The 27,948-nt window shown below is 46.6% G+C and overlaps 1 protein-coding gene across 4 annotated transcripts; it reads left to right on the forward strand.

Moving 5' to 3' along the window:
- The first annotated feature begins 167 nt into the window (after window positions 1–167).
- NFRKB (nuclear factor related to kappaB binding protein) lies at window positions 168–27,948 on the forward strand. Of its 4 annotated transcripts, none has more exons than XM_048512984.1 (27): window positions 168–247; window positions 1,905–2,003; window positions 2,785–2,941; window positions 3,089–3,290; window positions 4,396–4,523; window positions 5,713–5,887; window positions 6,636–6,734; window positions 7,924–7,997; window positions 8,779–8,863; window positions 10,831–11,011; window positions 11,632–11,740; window positions 12,264–12,390; window positions 13,348–13,413; window positions 14,689–14,768; window positions 14,852–14,895; window positions 16,426–16,486; window positions 17,220–17,394; window positions 18,899–19,005; window positions 19,271–19,394; window positions 20,313–20,392; window positions 21,043–21,254; window positions 22,047–22,335; window positions 22,643–22,894; window positions 23,551–24,336; window positions 25,280–25,386; window positions 25,821–25,956; window positions 26,675–27,948. In XM_048512984.1, exons 3-27 carry the CDS (start codon window positions 2,807–2,809, stop codon window positions 26,798–26,800), a joined length of 3,960 nt encoding a protein of 1,319 aa, XP_048368941.1. In that variant the 5' UTR covers window positions 168–247; window positions 1,905–2,003; window positions 2,785–2,806; the 3' UTR covers window positions 26,801–27,948. The 4 variants fall into 4 exon arrangements, with proteins under 4 accessions (XP_048368941.1, XP_048368942.1, XP_048368939.1 ...); XM_048512985.1 differs by having other exon boundaries at window positions 204–266; XM_048512982.1 differs by having other exon boundaries at window positions 217–300.

Consider the following 27,948-nt stretch of genomic DNA (forward strand, 5'->3'; position numbering starts at 1 on the left):
ATTGCGCGTCTTTAAGGCAAAAATGCCCACCCGACACTGGAAACCTGGCGGAAAAGAGAAGGGAGTCGGGCGCCAGGCCGAAGCTGCGCATGCGCTTCCAGAATCACTCACGCATGCGCGAGGATTCATGCCTCTCCCTCCGTTGAGTACGGCGTGGCCGCGCAAGAGGGAGAACCTGGGTTCTGCGCATGCGTTCTGCGTCCGCTTCCCCCACGACCTGGAAGCGGAATGTCCGAGTCGTGTGAAGGTGAGGGGTGGGCTTTAAAGTGAGTGGCCTGATCACCTGTTTTGCGCTCGGAGGTAATGGGGGAGACATGCTAATAGTGGGTGGGGGTGGTCCGTAAGAGGAAAGCAAATCTGAAGGGGGGGGGGGCGCCGAGGAGATTGTAAAGTGTTTCTGACATTGGGATTCAGGATTTCTGGGTTCAAATCCCCCATCTGCAACGAAGCTTCCTATAAGTGAATAGGCTGGTGTCTACCTTGCAAGGTTGTTGTGAAGTTAGTGGAAGAGGGGAGGATTAGGCACATCTCGGGATTTCTTTGGATGAAGGGGGTGATTTGGAAACAAATAATAATAGGAAAGGTACAACATTCCAATAAACGTAAACGTCTTTCTTGCCTATATCTTTCCATACCTTTTCTCTACGTGCCCCATTTTCACGCACACCTACATAGACACCATCTTGTGTTGGTAGCGTTGTGTTGGTAGCGATCCAAGAGAAGTCAGGATCTGAGCAGTGCAGCAATCCCATGCAGGGCAAGTCCATTCTGAGCCCCTAGGTTAAAGTGTAAATTTTTCAAATGTTTGCAGAACAAGAGACTTGTGGGCCCTTAAAGACAGTGGCAGAACTCCTTAGTCTGTGAGACTGGAGTCGTTTTGGTTGCAGCAGATTACCTCACAACAACCCTGCAAGCTAGGTGGTGACTGAGGCCAGTGTTGAATGAGGCCAGTGGGTCTCCCTAACCTTTTTTGCTTCTGAATTCTGGTGCTTAAGTCTCTTGGACTTGATCCACATGTGGATTTTGATTAGTTCTTATGGGAATGGTTTGGTTTATTTAACAGTGTGGACTAATTCATATAATGCCAGAGTGAAAACGAATGTGTGGGATTGCTTCTATAAGTTCTTGTGAACCTGAAATTCAGCAGAAGGTGCTATTGGAAAGATGCTATTTTCTTGACAATAGGAAGCAGAATATATGACTATCTCTTTCTACAAGAAGAGTTTTAGTGGGCAAGCAACTTAATATTACAGATGCCATTCATATACTTTCAGGATCTTTGTTCATAGACAGATTAATGTTGCATTAATGACTGTGCATGGTGGTTCACAGATTTTTTTTAAAAGTGTTTTAGGTGTTACCTACTCTAAAGGTGATAATTAACTGAATCCTTCTTAGTGGCCTGCAGTGGAGAGGCACTGCCAGAAGATCAGTTGTCCATTTTTGACTTTGCCATCCGAGTATTTTAAAGTGACGAAAGGGCAGTGCTCTTTCATATTTTCCGAATTTGTGTGCAAGTGGCGAGACTCATTCCAAGTATGAATAACTGCTGAGGATGTGTGCTCCATAGGTCTCGTAAAATAAGCTGTAACTCACAAAAGCTTGTGCAGGAATAAATTCTGTTAGTCTCTGAAGTGCTGTTAGACTTATATTTTTATTTTTCTGCACTGCAGCTAACCTCTGGAACTCTCAGTCTGAACCGAGAGTTGGATGCAGATTAAGTTCTGCTCGCTGCAGATATTGTGTCAGTGGAACAGTAGGAGAGGCAAATGGGGGTCTGCAGCAAGAAGGCAAGAGTTGATGAAAATTAGCCAACCTTTTCAGTAGCTGTAAAAGTAGTTTGGAAATAGTCTCCTGTAAGAAGTGGGTTGTTTGTAATGAACAAATCTCAAACCCTTCCCCAGGACAGACCAGTTCTAGATGGTGGTTGTGCGTCTGCTTCCACCCACTTTGAGTGATGTTCAAGCTTTTGGTGGATAAGCTCTGCCTTCTTCAAATCAAAGGTAAATGTTTCGCGAGTGTTTCGAGCTTGTTTTCAATAACACAGTGATACTCATGATTTTTTTTAAGAATAAGAAAGGCTGTCTTCAAAGCTTAATAGGTTATTTCACTTAAATACTGCAGTTTTGTATCAACCAGCATGGCGTAGTGTTAAGAGCAGTGGAGTCTAATCTGGAGAACCGAGTTCAACTCCCTGTTCTTCCACATGAAGCCTGCTGGGTGACCTTGGGCCAGTCACAGTTCTCTCGGCCCATAGAGAGGCAGGCAATGGCAAACCATCTCTGAAATCTCTTGTTTTGAAAACCCTACGGGGGTCGCCATAAGTCAGCTGTGACTTGATAGCAAAACTGCATGCCCATCCTGAACCATTTGGCTTAACAGACCCTATCTTTAAACCCTTTTGCCTTGTACTTATGCAATCCTAAAACGAGTTTTCAAAAAAGCTACTTCTTAGCTGTGATGGGTAAGCATTGCCTCCTGCTGACTAAGCCACTCCAGATGATATTTTGTCTGAACAAGAGAGTGAGAATGAGTGAGAGTGGGGAATGAGTGTGAGGAAGAGACTATTTTAAAATGAAAAATGTTAAACTAGGCCTCTGTTGCCCCAAGATGATAACCCCCCCGCCCCATAAAGGAATTATGAGACCCTGAAATTCAAGGACTCTTCAAATTATGCGAGACTATAAATAAACATCAATAAATATGACTTTGCAAACAATGAATCTATTTCAGATGGAATTGTGAAACTGTCCTGTTTTAGTAAAATAAATTTTGTTTGTTCAGAGGTTTCATGACTTCATGAAACATGGATTCTCTGGATCACATGCTCACTGACCCATTGGAGCTGGGGCCATCAGTGGAAGGCAATGGCGGCCAAATCATGGAGGATTGTATGCTGGGCTCTATAAGAATCAGCCTGCCAGAAGATCTTCTGGAAGATGTAAGTAGGAAAAAAAAATGACCAGAACAGAAACAGTAGAATATATGAGTAGAAACCAAATATTTCTGCAAGTGATGATGTGATTCAGTCACAAGTGATGATGTGACCTGGGAACTTTATTATTTCATTCCTGTTCCTCTCTTGTAGCCCGAGATCTTTTTTGAAGTTGTCAGTTTTTCAACATGGCAGAAAGTGCTGGTGGATTCACAACGAGAACACTTGAAAAAGTTCCTGCCCCACTTCCCTGAAAACAATGCTGAGTACCAGAACAACCTAATCCTGTCTCTGTTCAGTGGAGAGAACTTCCGCTTCGGAAATCCCCTGCATATTGCCCAGAAGCTCTTCCGAGGTCAGTGGCAGCTACCTTTCCAGTGGGAGTTAGGATTCTGCTGGCTTCCACTTTTGCTGCATTTTGGTGTAGTTTTATCAATCTTGATTCTTTGTCTGATGCTTGTAAGAAGCCCTGGGACTCTGTTGGCGGAGGGGTGAGAGAAATATCTTAAATCTGGTTTAAAGTACCGCTTTATTTTTAAATTTTTATTTATGGTATTTATAGTCCACATTTCTCACTTTGGGTCAAGGTGGGATTACGCAGAGTGAGTCAATATAATGCCACCGACAGGATGGGACATTCAGTAATTGATGTAATGGGAATTAGGGTTGTAGAGTTTGTTGTTTAATATGTTGGAAGCTACCCTGAGCCCGGGACCAGACTATTTGCAGGAATGCCTTCTGCTGTATCAACTGATCTGGGTGCTGAGGTCACGGGGGATGGGGGTAGTGGGTGTCCCTTCCCCTCAGAGGTGAGGGCGGTGGGGGCTGTGCAGAGGACTTTCTCTGCGATAACCCCCACTTTATGGAATGCCCATTAGAGGTCTGTCAGGCGCTTATACACCTTTCTGCGCCTGGTTAAGACTGTCATTTTTGCCCAAGCATTTCACTAATGTATGCCATCTACCCCCAGGAAGGCAGCATATAGATCTTGTTAGTTAGTTAAATGAATGAATGAATGAATGAATGAATGAATGAATGAATGAATGAATGAATGAATGAATGAATGAATGAATGAATAAATAAATAAATAAGCAAGCAAGCAAGCAAGCAAGCAAGCAAGCAAGCAAGCAAGCAAGCAAGCAAGCAAGCAAGCAAGCAAGCAAGCAAGCAAGCAAGCAAGCATATATTCATTCAAAAGTTACGTTCTTAAAATGTTCCCATTATCTTTGCAGTGCAATGCCCTGTCTTCTGTGCCCATCTATCATAGCAAGAAGCTAGATGCACAGTTGAAGAAAAATGTTTCTAACACTTCCCTTCTCTTTAGAACAGATTGGAGTTAGTTTTTAAAAAAGAAATTGGCCTTTTCTATCCATTGAAGGGAATATTCTCACTCACTGGTCAGGGCCATGCCGCACGGCCAGAAAGGATTGAGCAGAAATGAAATGTTCTTCTTGTTGCAGACGGGCACTTCAATCCAGAAGTGGTGAAATATCGACAGCTTTGCTTCAAGTCTCAGTACAAGCGCTACCTGACTTCTCAGCAGCAGTACTTCTACCGGCTGTTGAAGCAGATCCTCGCCTCCCGGAACGTAAGTATTTAAAGGGACTGTTGCTGCATAAACGCTGTATATAAAATCAACATTGGGAGAATCTCAAGAGACTAGGATACAGAGTAATGGATTCAAGGTGCAGGAAAAGAGATTCCACCTAAACCTCAGGAAGAACTTCTTGACTGTCAGGGCTGTTCGACAGTGGAATTCACTGCCTTGGAGAGTGGAGATTTATAAACAGAGGCTGGATGAACATAGGTAGGGAGTGCTTTGATTGTGTGTTCCTGCATGGCAGGGGGTTGGACTGGATGGCCCTTGTGGTCTTTTCCAACTCTATGATTCTATGTATGGTTACTCCCCGACTGGAAAACTAGCTGGGATATAAAGAACTTGAGTTTTGACCACTTCATCGGCCTTCAGCTTGACTGTTTCTGACCTCACATGGAAGCAAAACGCTGCCTTATAGTAAGTCATGTCATTGGTACATCTTGGCCCGTGTTGTCTATTCTGGCAGCTCTCCAAGGTTCTGAACTGGAGGTGCCAGCCTGGACCTGGACTTCTGGATGGTGACTGCACGTTCCGCAAATGACAGAGTGCCCTGATCTTGTGCAAGAAAGCAAGATGCTTGAGAAATTGAGAGAACTGTCAAAGGCAGTCTTTGACGTGGCATTTGCTGGTCAAAGGGGAACATAAGAAAGCCCCTGCTGGATCAGACTGGTGGTTCTTTGAATCCAGCATCCTGTTTCACATAGGAGCCAAACCAGTTGCCCTAAATATGGGGAAAGCAACGGACAGGGTATAGAGGCCAAGGCTGCCTCCTAGCACTGATTGGTATTCAGAGGTTTTGAGACCCAGCCTCCACCAATCGATCTAATTCTCTCTTGAGTTTGTATATGCTTGTGAATGCTGGTTCTGCTGACAGTGAATTCTGCAACTTTATTGCTCACTGAGTAAGGAAGTATTTTGTTTTTTGTACCCTGAACTTATTGCCCATCAAATTCATTGGGTGGCCCCGAGTTCTAGTATCGTTGGACAGAAGGAAAACTATTATGGGATTCATGAACAAAATTAAAATACAGGGAATATTGAAACGTTTGGCAAGTTTAATACATGGGTCATATTATGTCCTAAATCTTTCATTCTCATCCCTGGTTATTATAAATATAGTGGATTTCTTTTGAAAAGTCATGGAATTTGATGTACTGTAACCCATTGATGTCTATTACAGCACCTGTTAGAACTGGCTAGGAAAGGCGGTCCTGACCTAATCCTAAAGAGAAAACACTCAGCTGCTAACTGTGCTGCGGAGGCCCGGGACAGAAGGACCCATCAGCGATACCTGAAAATCCTCAGGGAGGTGAAGGAGGAATGTGGAGACACTGCTTTGTCCTCTGATGAAGAAGGTAACTGCACGAGAGTAAACAAAAACCACCAAGTGGAAACTTTATTGGAAAGGAGTTGTGAATGCAGTGTTGGTTGTGAATGTAGTGTTGGCTAAAATTGTCCTCTGGCTGGGAACCTCAAAGTTGAAATTGGTGATATCCACAAGCCATCTAACAGTTTTTTGGGTGTGTGCGTGCCATCAAGTCATAGCTGACTTATAGTGACCCCATAGGGTTTTCAAGGAAGGAGGCTTCAGAGGTGGTTTGCCATTGCTTGCCTCCACATCACATCCTTAGTATTCCTGGGAGGTCACCTACCCAAATACTAACCTGTTTGGCCCCTTCTTACTCAATGATTCTCTCAAGGCACCCCACCTTCAACTTCCACTCTAATGCTGTCTTCTTTGTGTTGTACCCTTGCTTAGACATTGATTTTCCTCTCCAAACATCAGTCTAGCCTCCTGCTTACACAGCACTCTGATTTGGCACATAAATATTCAAATCTCTTCTAAAGCCTCTTGCTGAAAGAGTCAGAAACATAATTAGAGAATAGTCGGGAGTACCAGTCTTGAGTTCTGCTTATGTTTTTATGCCCTTTCAAGGAGAGCCATACTTATCCTGATCCATTGACTGAAAATGCAAAAGTTCCCAAATCCTTTAGGTTTACAAGTGTATGTGTTTTCTAGGAAAATCTTGTGTTCTGGTTTGTTGGTTTTTCTTTGCTGTTACGGAACTCCTGCGATGGCACTGTTGCTCTTCTGCGTTTCAGATCTAAGCTGGATTCCAACTTCTCCAGCACACTGTCCAAGCCCTGCGCTTTCTCTCAGAGTGATCCCCACATTATCAACCCAAGATATGAAAACAGCAGGTAAGATCCAGGATGACTGGAAAAAGAGATTAAATTCTGGTTTGTGCTGAAAACTTTGTGCAGTAAACAACGTGAGCTATTTTGTAGCTCTTACCTTTTTTATGCTGAGTTTCTGGAACTATTTCTTCCAGTTTTTTAAAAGATATTTGCTGCTGAAGTAAATTTTGGCCCCCTCCCATCTTGATGAACATAATCTATTTCAAATTGTGGTCTCTGTGTTGGCAGTTTCCTTTTGCAACTGTCGGATAATACAGCATAAACAGTGACCTTTTATACTGTGAAAGTCAAGAGTCATTCTGTTGAGCTACTCTGTTGAACAGTTAATACTGCAAATGTTTGAACATTTACTGTTAAGTAAAACTTATTGTCAGGTACAATGTAGTCAGGAGCCAGTGTGATCTAGAGGTTGGATTAGTGTCTGGGAGTTCAAACATCCCATGCTATGATGCTTGCTGTAAGACCTTGAGCCAATCATACACTGTTTGCTACTCTTTCTCCCAGAGTCATTGTGATTATGAAAGGGGGAACAGTGCGCGTTGCGCTGGGCCTCTTCGAGGAAAAGCAGGACAAAATGTACTAGGAAGACATTTCCAGAAAACACATAATGCAGAATTACCCACCGGGAAGGCTTGGTCATTGGTTGGATGTCTCGGGAGTGGAAAGTGCCATCAAGTACCAGCTGACTCATAGCGACCCCCGAGTGTTTTCAAAACAAGAGATGAACAGAAGTGATTTGCCACTGCCTGCCTCTTCATAGCAACTCTGGACTTCCTTGGTGGTCTCCCATCCAAGAAGTAACCAGGGCTAACCCTTCTTAGTTCCCAAGATCCAGTAAGATTGGGCTAGCCTAGGCTGTCTGGGTCAGGGTAATAATAAAGTGTCACCAAGTACCAGCCAACTCATGGTGACCCCCAAGGGTTTTCAAAGCAGGAGATGAACAGAGGTGGTTTTTCATTGCCTGCCTCTGTGTTGTGACCCTGGACTTCCTCGTTGGTCTTTGATCCAAGTACTAACCAACCCTGCTTAGCTTTCAAGATCTGATGAGTTTAGGCGCTAGGTCATTAAGTAATGAAACCTTGAGTTTGTTGTCAGTGGGGGCATCATAGTTCATCATGTGTTGTGTTTGCAGTGAACTTTCACTAGTGAATTTTCAATGGGTTGAAGCTCCCCCCCCCCTTCTTTTTCCCAGATAAACTGGAATTTGGTGAGAACGATCTGAAGACAATGCTGAAGAAACACCATGAGAAGCGCAAGCGGCAACCTGTGAGTTAAGCAGGAGGCTGCTTTTTCCTCTGTGCTTTGACTGGCACCATACAGTAGCAAAGCAAAACAGGACTGTCAACCTCACCAGATCTGTGGTGAGGAGCAGGATCTCGTCCTTGAGAGTCCATTGGGCCCAAGAGGACATGGTGCTGTTACCTGCACAACCTTGGCAGTACCTGTAAGCTCATTTCACACTCCAGATTTTTAGATAGAATATGGAAGGGAAGGGAATTAACTAGTTCTAGAGCATGCTGGCAGGGGATGATGGGAACTGTAGTCCATAACATCTGGAGGGCCGCGAGTTTGACACCTGTGCTCTAGAGGATTATACCTGCTGGTAGAAGACAACAGTAGAGGACGACAGATGAATTTTCTGGGGCGGGGGGTTACCAGAGTTTTGGTGCCACAGCTGAGCAGGCCTAATCTCAGATTGTCATCCATCCGGTCTGACATGATGGGGCACCCCGAAGAAGAGCCTTCAGAGATGACCAGAGTGGACAGGTAGGTTCATGTGAGGGTATATAGGGCCTCAGAGTCCAAGCTGTATAGGTGAATGCCAGCACCTTGATTGGGTCTGGAAGCAAACTCTGGAATTAGTATAGATGGCAAAAGACTGGAGTGATATGATCCTGACAACCCACTCCAGTGAGCATTCTGGCCACAGCAGTCTGTGTTGGCTGTAGCTTCTGTACAGTCCTCAAGGGCAGCCCCATGTAGAGTGCACGGCAGTAATCTAATCTAGATATTGTTCTGATTGAGTGTCTCTGTCTCCTGTATATAGAATCACCCGGATTTAATGTCAGGGGACTTGACGCTGAATGACATCATGATGCGTGTGAATGCTGGCAAGAAGGGGTCTTTGGCAGGTGGGTGATTCAGGTGTGGTGCCCCTGAAAGGCAGAACCTTTGCTGTTTGTTGCAACAGGAGATCTTAGGAGGAGTTCAGCCTTTCATAGTTGTTACCCCTGAGGAGCTGAAACCATTCACAGAAATATGGCAGTATTTACAGAGGCAAGCAAGAGTGTTTATAAACTGGTCCTAAGAGCATCTAGCTTTCCGTATGGGAAAGCATCCATTTAGCAGACAACATGTCTTTAGTTGAGCTGTGGTGTTTGAAAAAATGTGGTTTTAAAACATTCTTTTTTAAACATTCAGTTTGAAACGGAAACTTGCAAATCCCTTGCAGTTCCCTGGAAATAAGAACATCTGCATAGGGCCATACTGCAATTTTGATCCGTTTGTTTGTAGTCATTTCCATATTGTGTTTGGAATTGAATCTTTGGCATTAATAAGTTGCTGCCACTGATACATTTGTATATTCTTACTAGTGGGGCACGGCCACACGTTGCTGTGGCTTATTGTGGTGAAATGGGAAAGGAACAGTAGGAGCAAATCAGTTGCAGAGGCCAGCAGTACGTACTCATGGAAATGCGCAGGCTGATACTGTGCGATGTCATTGAAGAAGAAGAGGAGGAGGAGGGGAGGAGGAGGAGGAGTTTGGAGTTATATCTCCCCTTTCTCTCCTGCAGGAGACTCAAAGGGGTTTACAATCTCCTTGCCCTTCCCCCCTCACAACAAACACCCTGTGAGGTGGGTGAGGCTGAGAGAGCTCCGAGAAGCTGTGACTAGCCCAAGGTCACCCAGCTGGCGTGTGTGGGAGTGCACAGGCTAATCTGAATTCCCCAGATCAGCCTCCACAGCTCAGGCGGCAGAGCTGGGAATCAAACCTGGTTCCTCCAGATTAGATACACGAGCTCTTAACCTCCTACTCCACTGCTGCTGTGTGTGTGTGTGTGTGGCCTCATTCCTTGGGGGTGGGGAAGGAAAGGCACCCCTCCCACACATCTAGGCTGGCTGGTCACGATCCTTTACCTGGGAGTAAGTTGGAGTGGTGGCAATGGGTGTCGCTTCTGAGTAAACCCTCTGAGGGGCGCAACTCAGCCATTCAAAGTATGTCACAGTTGCTTTACCAAGCTTACTCCTGAGTAACATGTGCCTCAGAGGCAACCTGGTTTTCTGAACTGTAACCTCATTATTCAGGGAATTAGGCTGGCTGGTCCCTCCCTCCCCTCCCTTACATGCCACCCCTCACTCTCTCCCCTTCCTCACTTCTATTCCCTTGCATGGCACCCCTCCCCCTACCTACCTCCCCTTTCCCTCTGCTAGGGCGGGTGGGTCATATCCAGTTGCTGGGCACTCTCCCTCCCGTCCTTTGCATGGCCCCCCTCACTCTCTGTCCCCTCCCTCACTTCTCTTCCCTTGCATGCCTCCCCCTCCATCCCTTCCCTCTCCCTCAGCTGAATGTTTATGAGAGTAGGTGTGTTGTGTGGTAGCAGTGGGTGAGGCACAGAAAGTGAAAGGTACCTGCGTGTGTGGGGGGGGAACCCCACCTGACGTCTCACACGGCAACGTGTGTATGTGTTTCACATCCACTCGAGTTATTGCCTGGTACTGTTTTCACTGCTCATATCTGGCCATCTAAGCGAACATTCTAAGGGCACGAACATTCTAAGGGTGACAGTTACACACAGGCAGCTTCATGGCCTGGTGCGCCAGGAAAAAGATGTTTTACCTGGCTCTGGTGTGTTGTCTGACAGCGGGAGGTACGTAAAAACACAGTCAGGTGAATGAGTAAGGGTCTGTGAAATTTTCAGAGCGTTTGGGCCAGCAGGTGCGGGGTTATTCTCGAAGCAACGAACGCATGGTTCCATTTTTATATATATAGATAGTAGCAATAATCCGTCATAATTTAACTTGTTATAGCTCATAAGTTATATCCTACTAACACGTCACCATCTGTTTTAAAAACCCTTCCTCTCTTTTTCACCCGAAGCCTTGTTTGACCTCGCTGTACTCAAAAAGAAGGTGAGGGAAAAGGAAGAGAGAAAGAAAAAGAAGCTGAAAGTGATTAAATCAGAAGTGGAAGACTTGTCCGAGTCCTTGGGCAACCCTGAAGGGATCCCGCCAATGTCTCAGGATCCATCCCCTGTGCCGCTTTCATCTGTCAAAGAAGAGTAAGTTAGTTCCTATAGAGAGACAAGGTGACATAATAGCCATGTTTAGATATCTGAGGGGATGTCATTTGGTGAGAGAGCAAGCCTGTTTTCTGCTGCTCCAGAGACTAGACCAGGAGCAATGGGTTCAAGATGAAGGAAAAGACATTCCACCTAAACAGCAGGAAAATCTTCCTGACAGTGTTGGATAGTGGAATGCACAACCTCAGAGTGTGGTGGAGTCTCCTTCTTCGGAGCTTTCTAACAGAGGCTGGATGTCAGGAATGCTTTGATTATGTGTTCCTCCATTTTAGGGGGTTGGACTTGATGGCCCTTGGGGTCTCTTCCAACTCTATGATTCTATGATCTCAAACCGAGGTCTTCCACATCAACTACTGGCAGATGCCTTAACTGGAAATGCCAGAGATTGAACCTGGCACTTCTGACTTGCCAAGCAGGTGCCCTGTCCCTGAACTATGGCCCCTCCCCTCAGCTCTTCAGCGTGGAGATAAGCTGGCCTTACAAGGTTACCACAATATTGTATGTGAACAAATAGAAAATTATATTATTCAATTCATCATTATCATTTTTTAAAATGTGAGTTCGCTAGGTGGCTTTAAAAAAAATCCCTTTCTTCAAAGGCCTCTTGAAGACATCAAGCCTTGTCTTGGAGTGAATGAAATCTCCTCCAGTTTCTTTTCTCTGCTTTTGGAAATTCTTCTCCTCGAAGGACCAGCTACTCTCTCAACGGTAAGAGCGTACTTTTTTCCCCCATCCGAAATTAGACAGAGGTCTACCTGCAGGTTTTACATCTTTGTAAAAATTCAACTTATTGTACAGTGTTTTCATTTGTAAATCTGAGAGAGTTCTGAAGAACTGTGTCTAGACCACGGTCACCCAGCAGGAATGTAGGAGTGCGGAAACACATCTGGCTCACCAGATCAGCCTCCGCCACTCAGGTGGAGGAGTGGGGAATCAAACCCGGTTCTTCAGATTAGCATCCACCTGCTCTTAACCACTACGCCACGCTGGCGTGAAGATGGCAGTGCCTCTGGCATTCAGCTTGCCATCTTTGTTTCTGATCACGTACAGCCCTTTTCTCTCCCACTGGTCTTGTTGATTGGCAAGCCAACTTCTTCATAGCTAGTTGTGCCTCCCTCCCAAACAATGTTGCTTGGATTGAAAAAGCTGCTTTCCTCCGTTTCACACTATTAACAGCTTGCCCAAGCCATTTTCATCTTCTTTTGTTCGACTGTCATCTTCTTTTGCTCAGCTTGAGGATAAAGTCATGGACTGGCAGTCTTCCCCCGCCAGCACACTGAACAGCTGGTTCTCCTTTGCCCCCAACTGGTCCGAACTCGTCTTGCCGGCCTTGCAATATCTCACGGACGAGAGCAGAGGTAAGCCCTGCATCCTAGCCAGCAGTCGAGATAGAATCAGATGGCGAAGAGTTGGTTTTTACATTCCACTTTTCTCTACCTTTAAGGAATCTCAAAGCCCTTTACAATCACCCCTCCCCACAACAGACACCTTGTGAGGTAGGTGGGGCTGAGAGAGTTCTGAGAGAACTGTGACTAGTCCAAGGTCACCCAGCAGGTGGTAGAAATGGGGGAAACATCTGGTTCACCAGATTAGAGTCCACTGCTCTCAACCACTAAGCCACACTTAACCACTAAGCCACACAAAGCCAGTGTGACTGTTGGAGCCGGCAGTTGTTTTCAGCCCTGCTGCCGTGATCAAGGTTGACTTGATTTCTTGAACTTTGCCTGAGAGTGAAAATAAGTGGCCTGTATGAACTGAGCCCTGGACAGATCGGCACTGTGAGCCATTTGAGACTCATGGTCTTTGCCCACTGTGGCTTTTCTTTGGGGGACTTTGGCAGCTAGATGAAGCAAGTGAACTCTGAAGGAAGTCCCATTTACTCCTAGGACAGTATTCATGGAATGTTATCTAGAGTATCTTTACCCAAATTCATTCAGTTAAGAGAAAAGGCAGCCTTTCTGTGGAATCTGGTTCTGTTCCCAGCACACCTGGATCAGAACATTTTAATTTTGAATTTACATTTAATTTTGTTTACATTTAAATGGGTCCCTGTAAGTATCCCTTTAGGCATAAGCTGTGTGGTAACTTACTGTTGGATTTTAGCCTGATGTTATAACCTGACATTACAGAACGAGTTTGGATATTATTTTTAAAAGGATAAAAAACCAGTGTTTATTTAACGCTATTTCAAGTGTATTTCCATCAGAAGGAAGGAACCGACAAAATAAACAGGTATATCAACAGAAGCGAAACAATGGGTAAAAAAGCGAAACAACAGTAAAAATGAGATATTTAACATTTCCTTTCTGTTGCAGATACACCCTCCAGTTTTTCTCCATTTGTTGAATTCAAAGAGAAAAGTCAGCACTGGAAACTAATAGGTAATGGAACTTGCCTTGCTTCTCTGCTTGTGTTAGTAAACCATGTCATCTTTTTTTTTTAAGTGTTCATTTCTCATTTAAAAATTTATTATTTTCTACATAGGATAGTAGGTATAACAACAACCAAATCCGTGGAAACCCTCCTTCTTCAACATGACACCCCCCTATTCTCACTGACTTAAAAAAAAATTCTCAGCTGTGAATGTGTACAGCTCGTTTCTTATCCTTCCTTCCTTTCTTCCCTTGCTGGGGGGCTGTTGCCATCAAACTTCTAGCTGTCCCTTCTTTTACGTGTAGCCCCTCACCCATGTGAAAATGACATATTGGCATAGAGAGCCAGTGTGGTGTAGTGGTTAAGAGCAGGTGCACTCTAATCTGGGGAACCAGGTTTGATTCTCCACTCTGTCACTTGAGCTGTAGAGGCTTATCTGGTGAACTAGATTAGCTTGTGCACTCCAACGCAGCTGGGTGAGCTTGGGCGAATCACAGTTCTTCAGAACTCTGTCAGCCCCACCCACCTCACAGGGTGTTTGTTGTGGGGGTGAGGGAAAGGAGATTGTAACCCCCTTTGAGTCTCCTTAAAGGAGAGAAAGGGGGGATATAAATCCAAACTCTTCTTCTTCTGTGTGCACGCTTCTTTGTCTGTGTTTTAATTTCCACACTCAAATCTTGCATTGCATTACGCCTGAGGGACGAAGAGACACCCCTGTTCTCCAGTACAAAGCTAGTAAACTGTTTTATAAACAAGGGGATCTGTGATAGACTGAGGAAAGCAATGGTGAGAACTCAGAGTGAGCTGCTGGCAAAGCAGAGAATAAACCTTGCATTCGTCAATGTGCAGCTGTGAGCTTTGGCCATTCAAGAAAACTTCCATGAACTGTGAAAACCTCTTACTTATGCTCATGGTTTACCTTAATTGGATTCAAGGTAGCAGTAGGAGCCATGGCTTCAATTAAAGTGTCTCAACAGGAAGTATTCCAAAAGAAAGACTTCCTCTTCCTGACACCCCCGGGGAACCTCTGCCAGGTGGACCTGGCCCCCCCACCTCACAGGTGGGCTGGCTTGGTATAAGGCAATGTCCATTCATCCTATTCTGGGTCAAGGAGAAAGATTTAAATAGATAAATGTGTTTGCTTATCTTCAGGGATCCTGGAGTGGATTCTCCTTTTGCACTGTGACCTGGTAACCCTCACCGCCTTCACTACTGTTAATGTAGTCTGCATGTTAGCAAGTATAGTGGGTGACCTTCTCTGTCTTCTTCATTTCTGACCCCAGCGTCTTCTCAAGATCACGAGAAGGAGCTGGCAGCGCTCTTCCAGCTGTGGTTGGAGACCAAAGACCAAACGTTTTTCAAGGTGAGGTGAAAGAGTTCCCGCGGTAAAGCACATCCCGGTTGACTTTTCCACGAGGCTGACATTAATCTCTCGTTAATTGACAGGATAACGAAGACAGCTCAGATGCCACCACACCTGTTCCCCGAGTGTAAGTACCTCTGAAACGGGCTGGGAACTGGTGTGTGCAGTATATTTCCTGAAGCATCAGAGGCACTGGTTGTTGTGGGCTTTCTGGATTGTGTGGCCATGGTATGTTCACTTCTCTCTGTGATACACCTCTGAAGATGCCAGCCACAGATGCAGGTGAAATATTTGGAACAAGATCTACCAGACCACGTCCACACAGCCCGGAAAGCCCACCGCAATCAGTTGAGTCCGGCCGTGAAAGCCTTCGACAATACATCAGAGGCACCTTCATTAACAACCAACACTGTGTACCCATTGATAAATAAGCTAGTGCAAACTGGTACTATTTGTGACTGATTTTGTGTCAGGGGGCAGGAGAGGTGGAATCATAGAGTTGGAAGAGGCCATACAGGCCATCTAGTCCAACCCCCATCCTCAATGCAGGATCAGCCTAGAGCATCCCTGACATTCTCTTGCATCCACATGCAGCTAGATAAGTAACTTTGCGAAAATAGTCGCTAACTTGATTGCCAAGAGTTGCCTCATGTCTGCGTCATTGTGCCAAACTATCACGCTCTGACTTTGGTTCTCATTAGCCAATGCAGCTGCAAGGGAAACTGAGCGAAGACCCTGTCTTTTATCATCAGTGTCAGCTTATTTCTGCTTGTAAAATCTTGGCCACCAATGATGGTACCAGATGCAGAAAGATATTGGCTGGATTCCAGATAGCCCATTGGCCAAATAGCAGCGTTTCTTGTAATGTCGAAGGCTTTCGCAGCCGGAATCACTAGTAGGTTGTGGGTTTTCCAGGTTGTATGGGCTGTGTTTGAGTAGTATTTTCTCCTGATGTTTCACCTGCCCCTGTGGCTGGCATCAGGCAAAATGTCAGGAGAAAATACTACTGGAACACAGCCATGCAACCCGGAAAATTCACAACATACTAGCAGTGTTTCTGTTCATTCTCTCTCTAATTTTTGTTCTGGATTCCCTTTTTCTTCCAAATATCAGTTACTGCAGAGGACAACCGTTTAAAAAGCTGCTGAGTTGTTTTTTTTTATCCAAAGAATTGTAACATATAGCGATGAATGAGCGACATTTCATTTTAGTCTATTTTTTCAGCAATAGGTTTTTCGTGTCTGGGTTGTTTTTGCTTATTGTCAGTCAGCGATAACTTCTTCATGCCTGGGTAACTACCTAGATTTTATCCTTGCCAGTCCTGTCAAGGGGAAATCATTATGAAGCAAATGAAATGAAATCCGATAAAATAAAATATTGCACTCTTTGGATAGATGACAAATGTGAAGTGAAGAGAGATAGCTGATAGACAACGTTCTCTAGAAGTATCGTAAAAAGTCCAGCAGTATGATCCAAGCTTCTAGGCATTCCTCCCCCCCTCCCCCAATAATTTGGACTTAAATTGCATGTACAGATAACTTTTTCCTTCCTTACTGTGTAATGGTCTGTTGAGGATGTTAAAAGGACTCTGTAAGAATCCCTTTGTGGTTCCGCTTACATTGTAGTTATCCAGGTCTCACACTGCCGTTTGTTTCAGAAGGACTGACTACGTGGTCCGGCCTAGCACTGGGGAAGAGAAACGCATTTTCCAGGAACAGGTGATTAGCCCGTCCATCCTGCCTTGTGAATTGTATAGGTTTCATTAACGTTAGATGATGGTAAGGATGTATTGGCCCTGGCCAGAGTAGTCAGATCTTGGAAGTTAAATAGTGTTGGCCCCGGTTAGTATTTGGATGAGAGATCACCAAGCAGGTCAAGGATTGCTACGCAGGAGCAGGCAATAGCAAGCCATCTCCATTAGTCTCTTGCATTAAAAACACACACACACACACACACACACACACACACACACGGATAATTTGACAAAGGTGAATTTAAGAACCAGCGTGGTGTAGTGATTAAGAGCGGTTGACTTGCTCTGTCCTCCTCCTTTCCCCCTGCACAGCCACTAGATTTCCCTCTTCCTTCAGCCACAGCTACCATAGGCTGCACCCTGGGGCTTTCTGGTATAGGCTTTAAGCCCTCCCAGCCCACTCTTGTTACCCCTGAGTCTCCCTTTCGCTAGTTCTTGGGACCTGAGCCACTACCAGCCCTGGCATGGCCTGGATGACTCCTTCCATTCCTCTGCCTCCTTCATGGCTGGTAGCACTGACGTCTCATTGGAGCTGCCCTGAGGTCGGGTCTCAGCCGTCAAAGACCGCCGAGGCAGCCTCGCCACCGGGGGGCAGTTCAGAATCCAGCACCACCCAACACTACTTTTTGCTGGAAGTCTGCTCGGCTCTTGCTTCACTATGTGAATCTCTGGATTCTCTCCTTGTCTTTCGCACGCAGGAGCGTTATCGATACAGCCAGCCTCACAAGGCCTTCACGTTCCGCATGCACGGCTTTGAGTCGGTGGTGGGCCCAGTAAAGGGTGTGTTTGACAAAGAAACGTCTCTGAACAAAGCTCGAGAACATTCGCTGTTGCGTTCAGACAGGCCTGCATACGTCACCATCCTGTCTCTTGGTAAGTTGACGTTCAGTGTGGTAGATATTTCAATACCCGTGGCAGTCTGCCACTTTTTTACCTTAATAGTTCATGATAGAGGGTAAGGCATAGCCATGAAGCACTGAGGCATAGATCTGTAAAATTTAAGGTTCAATCGCTGGTATCTTTTTAATGATTTATATGTACAAATGTTTAATCCAGTGAGCCAGCAAGGTATAACAGTTAGTTATATATATAATGTCGCACTAGGACAGTGGTGGCGAACCTATGGCACGGGTGCCAGAGGTGGCACTCAGAGCCCTCTCTGTGGGTACGCTCAAACAGAGTGTCCCCACACACATCTAGGCTGACCTGGGCTGTTGGGCTTGATTATTAGCATTAAACCTAAGACCTAGTTTTGGGGAAGCAGTGTAGGTCATCTGATTTTCATGCAAAGAACTAAAGCTTGATCCTTTACCTGGGAGTAAGTTCGGTTTCTGGCAATAGGGCTTGCTTCTGAGTAGGGTCATAATTCACCCATTGGAAGAGTTGCACGGTTGCTTCAAAGCAAGGCCACTGGCTACCACCAAGCTTACTCCTGAGTGATGCACGCCTCAGAGCCAACCGTTTTTTCTAAACTAAAACCTCAGGATTCAGGTTAAATTGCTGTTTTGGCACTTTGTGATAAATAAGTGGGTTCTGGGTTGCAGTTTGGGCACTCGGACTCGAAAAGGTTCGCCATCACTGCACTAGGATGTGGGACACCCAGGTTCAAATCTCTACTCAGCGATGGAAGCTTGCTGGGTGCCCTTGGGATCCGTCACTGTCTGTCAGCTTAACATACCTTAAAATAGAGAAGAGGAGAATGACGTTATAAGCTACTTTGGGTCCTTGTTGGGGAGAAAAGCGGAGTATAAATGTCTAAATAAATTAAACATTCCTGGCTTCACCTATTAAAGAGCCTTAGATGATAAAGCAGGGTAAACCTCTATGTGGAGAGCGGCCACCTCTCAAAATAGAGGCAGTATGAAGAGCCAGGGGGGTGCAGTAATTGAGAGCAGCAGACTCTAATTGGGAAAACCGGGTTTGTTTCCTGACTCTTCTCCATGCAGCCTGCTGGGTGACCTTTGTTCTCAGGGCTCTCTTACCTTTCAAGGTGTCTGTTTTGGAGAGGGGAAGGCGATTAGAAAGCGCTTTGAGACTCCTTAAAGGGAGAGAAAAGAGAGGTTAGAAAACCCCAGCTCCTGTTCTTTGTAATTTCTGTAAGATAGAAAGGCAGCTATTAAATGCTTTCAAAATATAAAAATAATATTGGTTGAAATGTCTCAGTGGTCTGCCTTAGCACAAAGCGGCTTTTGCATCCTCAAAGAGCGTCACAGTGTTAAGCTGTCCAAAGGCTGTTTGATGCAGGAAGTACAGCCTCTTGGAATTTCTGCAACCAGAATCAACCAGTAAAAGAAGGGCAAATGGAACATGGCTGGTTCGAGGACGTGTGTTTAACTGGGTGTTTCGACCACACCCTTGACTGTGCTTTTTTCCTTAGTCCGTGACGCTGCAGCCCGTCTCCCTAATGGAGAAGGAACACGTGCTGAGATCTGTGAGCTGCTTAAGGACTCACAGTTTCTGGCTCCTGATGTCACCAGCGCTCAGGTGAGCCAAACCAAGTGTGGGGCAGGTTATTCTCTTCCTCGGAGTTCCATGTCTGAAAGATATCCCGTTAGACATTGGAGTGTTTTGTGATGGATTTTAAGGTCCACGAACTGTAAGGTCGAGCGCAAAGGTGCAAACTAATTTATGGTGCAGTTTGCAAAAACCTCATTTGCATGTGTCATGCCTCCTTCCTCCCAGCATGCCTAGGAACATGCCTGCTACCCCTTTTTTGGATCCCTTATTCCATTGCATAATCTCTTCCCAGGTTAACACTGTTGTGAGCGGCGCTCTGGATCGACTGCACTATGAGAAGGATCCCTGTGTAAAGTATGACATTGGCCGCAAACTGTGGATATACCTTCATCGAGACAGAAGTGAAGAAGAGTTTGGTGAGTGGTCGCTAAGAGGGTCTTGCTGCATCCAAGATGCAGGACCATGGAGATTTAATGGGTTTTGTGTGGGCTTGCATTAAATGTAGGGGAAAGGGCCAGTGTTGAATTTGACTTTTTTCATGGAAAAAAGCCTACAGCATCCCAAAAATATAGGAATGCAAGCAAAGTGTAGCTTCAGGTTTTTGAAGATTCCAATATTTGTATTAGCTGGGCTAACAATATTGAGCAATAGTGTAGTGACTGTTTTTCCAAACTGTGGGGTGCTGCCAGAGATCAAAAGGTTCTATACCAGGGGTCTGCAACCTGCGGCTCTCCAGATGTTCATGGACTACGAATCCCATCAGCCCCTGCCAGCATGACCAATTGGGTGACTCTGTGATTTTACACCAATTGGCCATGCTGGCAGGGGCTGATGGGAATTGTAGTCCATGAACATCTGGAGAGCTGCAAGTTGCAGACCCCTGTTCTGTACTAAAAGAGGTTCTAAAAAATTAGATCTTTCCAATTAAAACCCTGGTCTGTGGGTAGAAATGCAATATAAATATGTTTTTATCCTGTTTAATGTAATTTCTGCCATTACAAGGAATGTGTGTGCGTATGTATAATTTTTCTCTTGTTCCTGTCTGAAGAGAAATCACTTTTGTTTACTTGTCATGCCCCTTGAAAGGCATAAAAGCCTCCTAGGGGACATGTTTATAGAAAATATTGTTCACACGCATATAAAGCTTTGATAATTTCCAGGTAAAATCTGCTTTTTTCTGATTGGCAAATTATCCAGCTGGGTTCATTTTCTCTTGCGCACTGAGCAGTGACTCTTGGAATCAAAAGCTTACACCTGGAGAAAAAGGTTGAATGCCTAGACGTGCAGCCTTAGCATTAACATCTGCTTGATAATTTGTTACATCTTGCTTACAGAGCGGATTCATCAGGCCCACGCTGCTGCCGCGAAAGCCAAAAAAGCCCTTCAGCAGAAGCCCAAACCTCCTGCAAAAACAGTAAGTTCCTGGCACACATGCCTGGTGCAGAAACGTTTTAGATGGTAGGAATGCCCCCCCCCCCCCGGCAGTCTTCAAGCAGTGGTTAGAGGAACACTTGTCAGACTGATTCTTCGTTGAGCAGGGGCTTGGACCCGATGGCATGTATGGCTCCTTCCAACCCATGATTCTATGACTTCCGGTTTCCCGATAACGGTACACTAACTATTCTAGCCCATCCCAGACCACTAAGAGACAGTGTGAATCAAAATGTCTTGATTTGTGTCATGAAAACGTTCAGGCTGATGCCTTGGCTCGGAGGCAGGAAGAGAGACTTCCAAAAGTTGTAGGACAGCCACCCCTCTGTGTGTTCTGTGTACTGTGTGTTCTGGTCTGATCTGATCTGATGCATAGCAGATGCTTAACAGTGACCTTGGGCTAGTCACAGTTCTTCGGAACTCTCTCAGCCCCACCTACTTCCCAAGGTGTCTGTTGTGGGGGAGGATGGGAAAGGAGCTTGTAAGTCACCTTGAGTCTCCTTACAGGTGAGAAAGGTGGGGCATAAATCCAAACTCTTCTGCTTCTCTCTCCCCCACCCCCCACCCCCCACTTTTGCCCAGAGAGCTAAGGCCTCTTGTTGTTCGGTGACAGTTTTGTTGTTCTCGTTGCAGAAATCCAGCTGCAAGGAGAGTTCAGCGAAAGCCGCCAGTGGTAACACCTCTGAGCCAAGCCAGCTGAGCCTCAGCGATTCCAGCATGCCACCCACCCCGGTGACACCCACGGCCCCTCAGTTGCCGGCCATGCCCATTTCACCCCCCCCAGTCTCCGTGGTCAGCAAAAGTATGCCGAGTGTTACTCCAGAGCAAGTGAAACCCAACCAAAGGTAAGCCCTTCCAAGGTTCATGACAAACAGTAGAGAAGCATCCACTGGTTTTGAATTGGCCCACAGGGGTGGGGGGTTCAGATACAGGTGGTACAGTTTTAGAAACAGATCTGGTTAAAGCAGGAGCTGATTCCCCACTCCTCCACCTGAGTGGCAGATTAGAGATTTGAGGAGGGCAGGTCTATCACAGCTACTTACTACCCATGCGGACTAAAAGTAACCTCCACGTGTTGAGGCAGGAAGCATCTGAATCTCGGTGCCACGAGGCAACATCAGGGAAAGACCTCGGCCTCTATGCTCTGTTGCTGACCCTCCAGATTAACTGAAGAAGAGGAGGAGGAGTTTGGATTTATACCCCACCTTTCTCTCCTGTAAGGAAACTCAAAGGGGCTTACAAATTCCTTTCCCTTCCTCTCCGCACAACAGACATCTTGTTCAGAGGGTGGGGCTGAGAGAGTTCTGAAGAACTGTGACTAGCCCAAGGTCACCCAGCAGGAATGTCGGAGTTGGGAAACAAATCTGGTTTAGCAGATAAGGGGTGGGGAAACAAATCTGGTTTTGCTGGTCATGTGGAGGAGCAGGGAATCAGAACCATTTCTCCAGATTAGAGTTCACCTGCTCTTAACCACTACGCCATGCTGGATCTCTGGTTGGTCACACTGTAAGATAGGTTGCTGGACTAAAATGACCACTGGTCTGATCCAGCAGGGCTCTTTTTCTAATGAAGTTCTCTTCATTTTAAACTCTTAAGTTCACCAGATGATTTCTCTCCCCTGCCCCATTCCTCCACAGCATCCTTTTGGTGTCTTCTCCTACCATGCCACAGCTTGGGACGTTGCTTTCCACGGCACAGAGTACCATCCAGACTCAGGCTGGGCCGCCGCAGTCGCCCTCTCGGGCAGCCGGCCACACCGTCTCCTCTGGACTCCCGCAGGTCCGAGTGGTAACGACACAGGCCAGCCTGCCGGCTGTGTCTCAGCCATCCCCAACGATAGCACAGCCACAGCAGCCACCGCCACCGACGTGCATACCACAGATCCGCATCCCTGTCACTTCCGCACAAAGCAAAGTCCTGCCTCAGGTGAGGAATATCTGCATGGTGGCAAGTAAAGAACCTGAACGGGTCATCTCCATCCCGGGCTGTCTTCTTCACTACTCATCTCTGTGATTTTACACTTCTTAAGACAACAATTGAGTACAGCGCAATGCTCTTAAATGGAAGACTGTTTTGTGTAGTAGTGCTGAACGCATTTCTCTCCAGTCGAGCCAAGTATTGGGGATGGAAAATGGTTGATTCTCAGTTCCTGATGTGTTAAGTGATCTGGAACTGAACAGCATTATCTCTCAACTCTTTTGTGTGACTTCTGCCTGTTTGCTCTTCCCATTAGGGTGTTATGACTGTCCCAGTGAAAGCTCAGACCAGCCCAGTCCAGGTGCAGCGGCCAGTCATTTCAGTCACGGCGCCAGCCCCTATTGCAGGGATCTCAGCAGCGCCCAGTCCTGCTCCAAAGCCAGCCACCAGTTCGCCAGGCATCTCTATTCCCAACTCCTCTGCCGCTTCCTCCTCTTCCACCTCTTCCTCCTCCTCTTCATCGGCCTCTGTCCTCCAGAATGTTGCCGGTCAAAATATTATCAAACAGGTAAGGAACAGCCTTGTAATGAGAAACTGGGTTAACGTGAAAACAAACTGTGCAGGAACCAGCCACAAGTCTGCCTAGTGTAGAATTCTGTTTCCAGCAGCGGACAGTCAGATACAAACCTGTCCAGCCAAGTTTGTGATTAAACGAGTAACCTGCAATTCAACCAGGTGTTGTACAAACAAAAGGCAATACATGAGCCGCAAAGGTGTTCAGTAGTGACAAAAGAAGGAAGAGAAGGGGAGAGGGGGAAATGATGTCTCTACATTGCAGAAAGTTGCGTAATGGCCATTGATGGAGATTCATCAAGGTGCAGGCATGTTAGTCCCCAACTTCAGGCATGTTAGTCCCCAACTTCAGGCATGTTAGTCCCCAACTTCAGGCATGTTAGTCCCCAACTTCAGGCATGTTAGTCCCCAACTTCAGGCATGTTAGTCCCCAACTTCAGGCATGTTAGTCCCCAACTTCAGGCATGTTAGTCCCCAACTATATGTAGCCTTTTTTTTGTAGTGAGTTTTGTTGTGAAAAGTTGTGTCTGTATTTCCTCTCCTTTCTGCCCTGTAAAAGAGTGGCCTCCATCAACATTCACAGTCCTCCATAGCATTCTCTAGCAATTATAAGGTGTGTGTTGATTTGACACTCTGCATGTTGCTTTACAGGTGGCCATTACTGGACAGCTCGGCATGAAGAACCAGCCCGGTGGTGGCATCCCGCTGACGGCCTCCAACTTCCGCATCCAAGGCAAGGATGTGCTCCGCCTGGGTCCCTCCTCCATCACCACCGACGCCAAGGGGCAGACAGTCCTGCGCATCACTCCGGACATGATGGCTACCTTGGCCAAATCCCAGCTCACCACGGTCAAACTGACCCAAGACCTCTTCTCCGCTGCTGCCGGAAGCACATCTGCCGGGAGAAGCATCTCGGCGACTCTGCATATGATGTCCAGCGCCATCCAGCCTTCTGAATCGCCGGCCAAGACCAGCGCGCCCAGCTCTGCTTTGCCCGGCCCAGCGGGGCCCACGGTGGTCAAAGTGACTCCTGACTTGAAAACCGTCGAGTCTACTGGCTCAGCCTTCAAACTGATGCCCGCTCTGGGCATGACACTGGCAGACCAGAAGGGCAAAGCCATTACCACGGTGGCAACCACGGAGGCCAAGCCAGCCGCTACTATAAGGATTGTGCAGGGAATGGGAGTCATGCCCCCCAAAACCGGGCAGACCATCACCGTGGCCACTCACCCCAAGCAGGTGCCCCCTTCTTCCACAGGGACCGTGGCGGGCACGGTCCACACGTCAGCTGTTTCCTTGCCGACCATGGCAGCCTCTGTGTCGAAGGCGGTTGCTGTAGTGTCAGGAGGAGCCGGGACGCCCATCACTATAGGGACGGGAGCCACCACTATGCGGCAAGTCCCCGTCAGCACCACTGTCGTGTCTACCTCTCAGGCAGTGAGTGAATCTGCTTTGTTGTCAGTTAAGCTGGGCTGGAAAGTCTCTACGATGAGAGGCTTTTGGTCTCTCTTGATTGGAGGCTGACTGGGGCCCTTTCCGCACAGTCCAATAAACCCGGGATGAAACCTGTGTGTGTGTGTGGGGGGGGGGACTTCACACGGATCCCACTCCTAATGTGAGTCCGTTCCCTGTTTCGCCCCCCCAACCTGGGTTTTTCAAGAATCGCACTATCTGCAATTCTTCAGTTGTAATGCGGATTGCAGCCACTTGCCGAGGTCCTCCCTGCGCAGCTATGCAGTATGGGAAGTGAGGTGCTGTTTTTTTAAAAGACCTCTATGCGAAGGCATGATGGCAGGCCGCATTTCTGTCGCTGGCTCCAGTCGCTGCCTGCATGGAGGCACAGAAGTATGGGGACGGGGCAGGAGGGAGAGCGGATTCCTTTATCCCACCTACAACCCGCTCTCCCGGTGCTGTGTGGAGAGGGCCTGACAGTCCAGCACCAGTTGCCATTGAGAACTTGCTCATGCATTAGGTTGTGTTTTCTGCCGTCCCACCATACAAATGGAGAATTGGTGCAGCCCAAGCCCAATCTCTGAAGTAGCCTGGGGGGAGCGTGTTATGGGGGAGGGATGATGATGTATTGTAGGAGGGTTAGGGTGGGGGACAGGGATGGCTTTTTAAAGTAGGTCTTATGACAGTTTTAAGATTGTTTTATGTGTTTTATAACTGTACCCAACCCAGGGACTTTGGTGTTGAGCGGGTAACAAGTGCTCAGATAAATAAATGAACAAATTCTGATATCGGATTCAGGAAGAATTGCCATCCCATGACAGTGCTCTAGGACAGAAGTGCGAGTTTCAGGAGGGCATCGGAGCCCTCTTCTTTTATGGGAGAAGGTGCTGTTTGTCATTCCTGCTTCTGATTTTTTCTGCTTATCCAGGGGAAGCTGCCTGCCCGAATTACAGTGCCTCTCTCAGTCCTAAGCCAGCCTGTTAAGGGCAAAAGCGTGGTGCCCACCCCCATTATCAAGGGCAACCTTGGTGCCAAGTGAGTAAACTGTGGGAGTCTGTGTAACGTTCAGTGTTTTGTTTCTGATCAAGAGTGCTGAGAACTCGGGTCAGACTAATGGAAACCTAGATGGATTTCTCTCCATCAAGCAGCAGTGGTATAGTGGCTAAGAGCAGTGGGTAAGAGCAGGTGCACTCTGATCTGGAGGAACCGGGTTTGATTCCCAGCTCTGCCGCTTGAGTTGTGGAGGCTTATCTGGGGAATTCAGATTAGCCTGTGCACTCCCACACACGCCAGCTGGGTGACCTTGGGCTAGTCACAGCTTTTCGGAGCTCTCTCAGCCCCACCCACCTCACAGGGTGTTTGTTGTGAGGGGGGAAGGGCAAGGAGATTGTAAACCCCTTTGAGTCTCCTACAGGAGAGAAAGGGGGGATATAAATCCAAACTCTTCTCTTCTTCTTCTTCTTCCTTAGCATCAGTGGACTGGGGAGGAACATCATCCTCACCACGATGCCGGCCGGGACAAAACTGATTGCTGGGAACAAGCCTGTGAGCTTCCTCACTGCTCAGCAGCTGCAGCAGCTGCAGCAACAGGGCCAGGCGACACAGGTAAGGATGGCCTCTGGCTCTTCGATGGGGCAACATCCTACCCCACAGCTATGCTTAATGTTAGTTGAACCATGACCCAGTCTAGCCTGATCTCATCCGATCTTAGAAGCTAAGTAAGGCTGGACAAGCGCCAAGGAACACCTGGGTCCTGATGCAGAGGTAGGCAGGGGCAAACCCCCTCCCTCTGAAGGTCTCTTGCCTTGAAAACCCCATTAGGGGATGCTGTAAGTCAAATCTGACTTGATGTCAAAACAGATCAAAACAAAACCATTCTCTAATGCTTGCTTTACCTTCATGCTAGCAGCCTTGCTTGAAACATTTGTAACAGGTAGCTTGGTGAAAAAAGGGGACTGTTACCATTCTAGTCCCACTAAGTATCTGTGTTTTTTTGCAGCATGACAGAGGGCGGAGCATGCAATGAAACTAACCTCTGCTTGTTGTTGTGGGTTTTCCGGGCTATGTGACCATGATCTGGTAGTTTTTGCCCCTAACATTTCGCTTGCATCTATGGCTGGCATCTTCTGAGGCATGTCACGGTAAATGCGTTCCTCTCCATGGCACAGTAAAAGAGAAACACATCTTATCCTGACATACCAGCTGTAGATGCAGATGATACGTTAGGGGCAAAAACTACCAGACCGTGGCCTCAAAGCCTGGAAAACCCACAAAGGCCGGTTGATTCTGCCCATGACAGCCTTGTTCTTTCTCATTTGCACAGGTACGAATTCAAGCTGTCCCGGCTTCACATCTCCAGCAGGGCACGGTGTCTGGCTCAACCAAAACAGTCTCCACGGTGGTCGTGACTGCGGCGCCAACTCCCAAACAGACGCAAGATCCACAGTGAATTCAGCTGTGGAAAATAACTTTTTCAGAGTTTACCTAGTCCTCTTCTCTCATTTCTGCTCATCCTGGGGTGGCACATGGAATGCTGGAATTTCCCATGGGGAAAGTTTGCCCTTTGATTGGTCAGAGCATAAAACACAAACCCCCATACAAGCACTGGAGGATGCTGTATTTAACGACGAATATCATCATGTTAAGATGCAGGTCTGGCAGTCCAGTGAGGGTATTTTTGTTTTCCTTTTGGGGATTTTCCTCCTAAATAGCCTTTCTGTTCTTGACATTCTGCCAATGCTTGGAGTCAAGTTTGTGTTTCAGCAGAATTTACCGGATACAGCAAGAGAAATGGTAAAGGTTGTGGAATCGATTGGGCAAAATGTGTTGGCCTTGGACCTGAATTTTATCCTTTCATCGCTATTCTCGTGTCCATTCAGATGGTGGATTTTTAATAGCTTGATGCATAAGCATTTGTTTATGTCTCTGTTTTATAATTTTAGTTGGTTTTTAACAAAGCTGTTTTTCTTGCTGACTGTCCTTCCCTCCGTCCACACTGACGTACACCACTCTGCTTTATCTCATCAGATTTTGCACATTGTGATATACAAAAGACCTTATGTGAAATGCTTCCCAGAGAAACAGCTGAGAGCCGTATTTGCGGGGGGGGGGGGGGGGGGGGGGCAGCAACGACGGCAAAAGCACACAGCCTCTCTAGCAGTTCCTTAGCAGCAGCATCTTTGAAATGCAAAAGAGACACTTTCTTGTGTGTTTTAGGCTCCGTTCTTTCCCACCAGACTGTTGATTTTACTTCCCCCTGTTTTGTTTTTTTAGTAACAAGTTACTAGAAGACATCTTCTGTCATTTGCATCCTTCCCCAAAACTTTTGTCTGTACATTTAAGGCAGAAGTGAAACAAGGCATTTAGTAACGAAATAGATGCGTTTGCGTCACTACCTAAGTTTGCTTTATGGCTTCAGAAAAAAAGGGGCCCTGACCCTGACGTCAAATATTTATTACCTCACCTGATACTAGTTTTGGCTTATTCGTTTGTAAAATGGTTTCTTTGACACTATCTCCTTGTTTGTTTGTTTGTTTTTTAATCCATGTCTTTCTGGCAGCCTTGGAATATATTCCCATTAAAGTTAGCCTACTTTTA

This window comes from Sphaerodactylus townsendi, linkage group LG12 (assembly GCF_021028975.2).
Source record: "Sphaerodactylus townsendi isolate TG3544 linkage group LG12, MPM_Stown_v2.3, whole genome shotgun sequence".
NCBI classification, from domain to species: domain Eukaryota; kingdom Metazoa; phylum Chordata; class Lepidosauria; order Squamata; family Sphaerodactylidae; genus Sphaerodactylus; species Sphaerodactylus townsendi.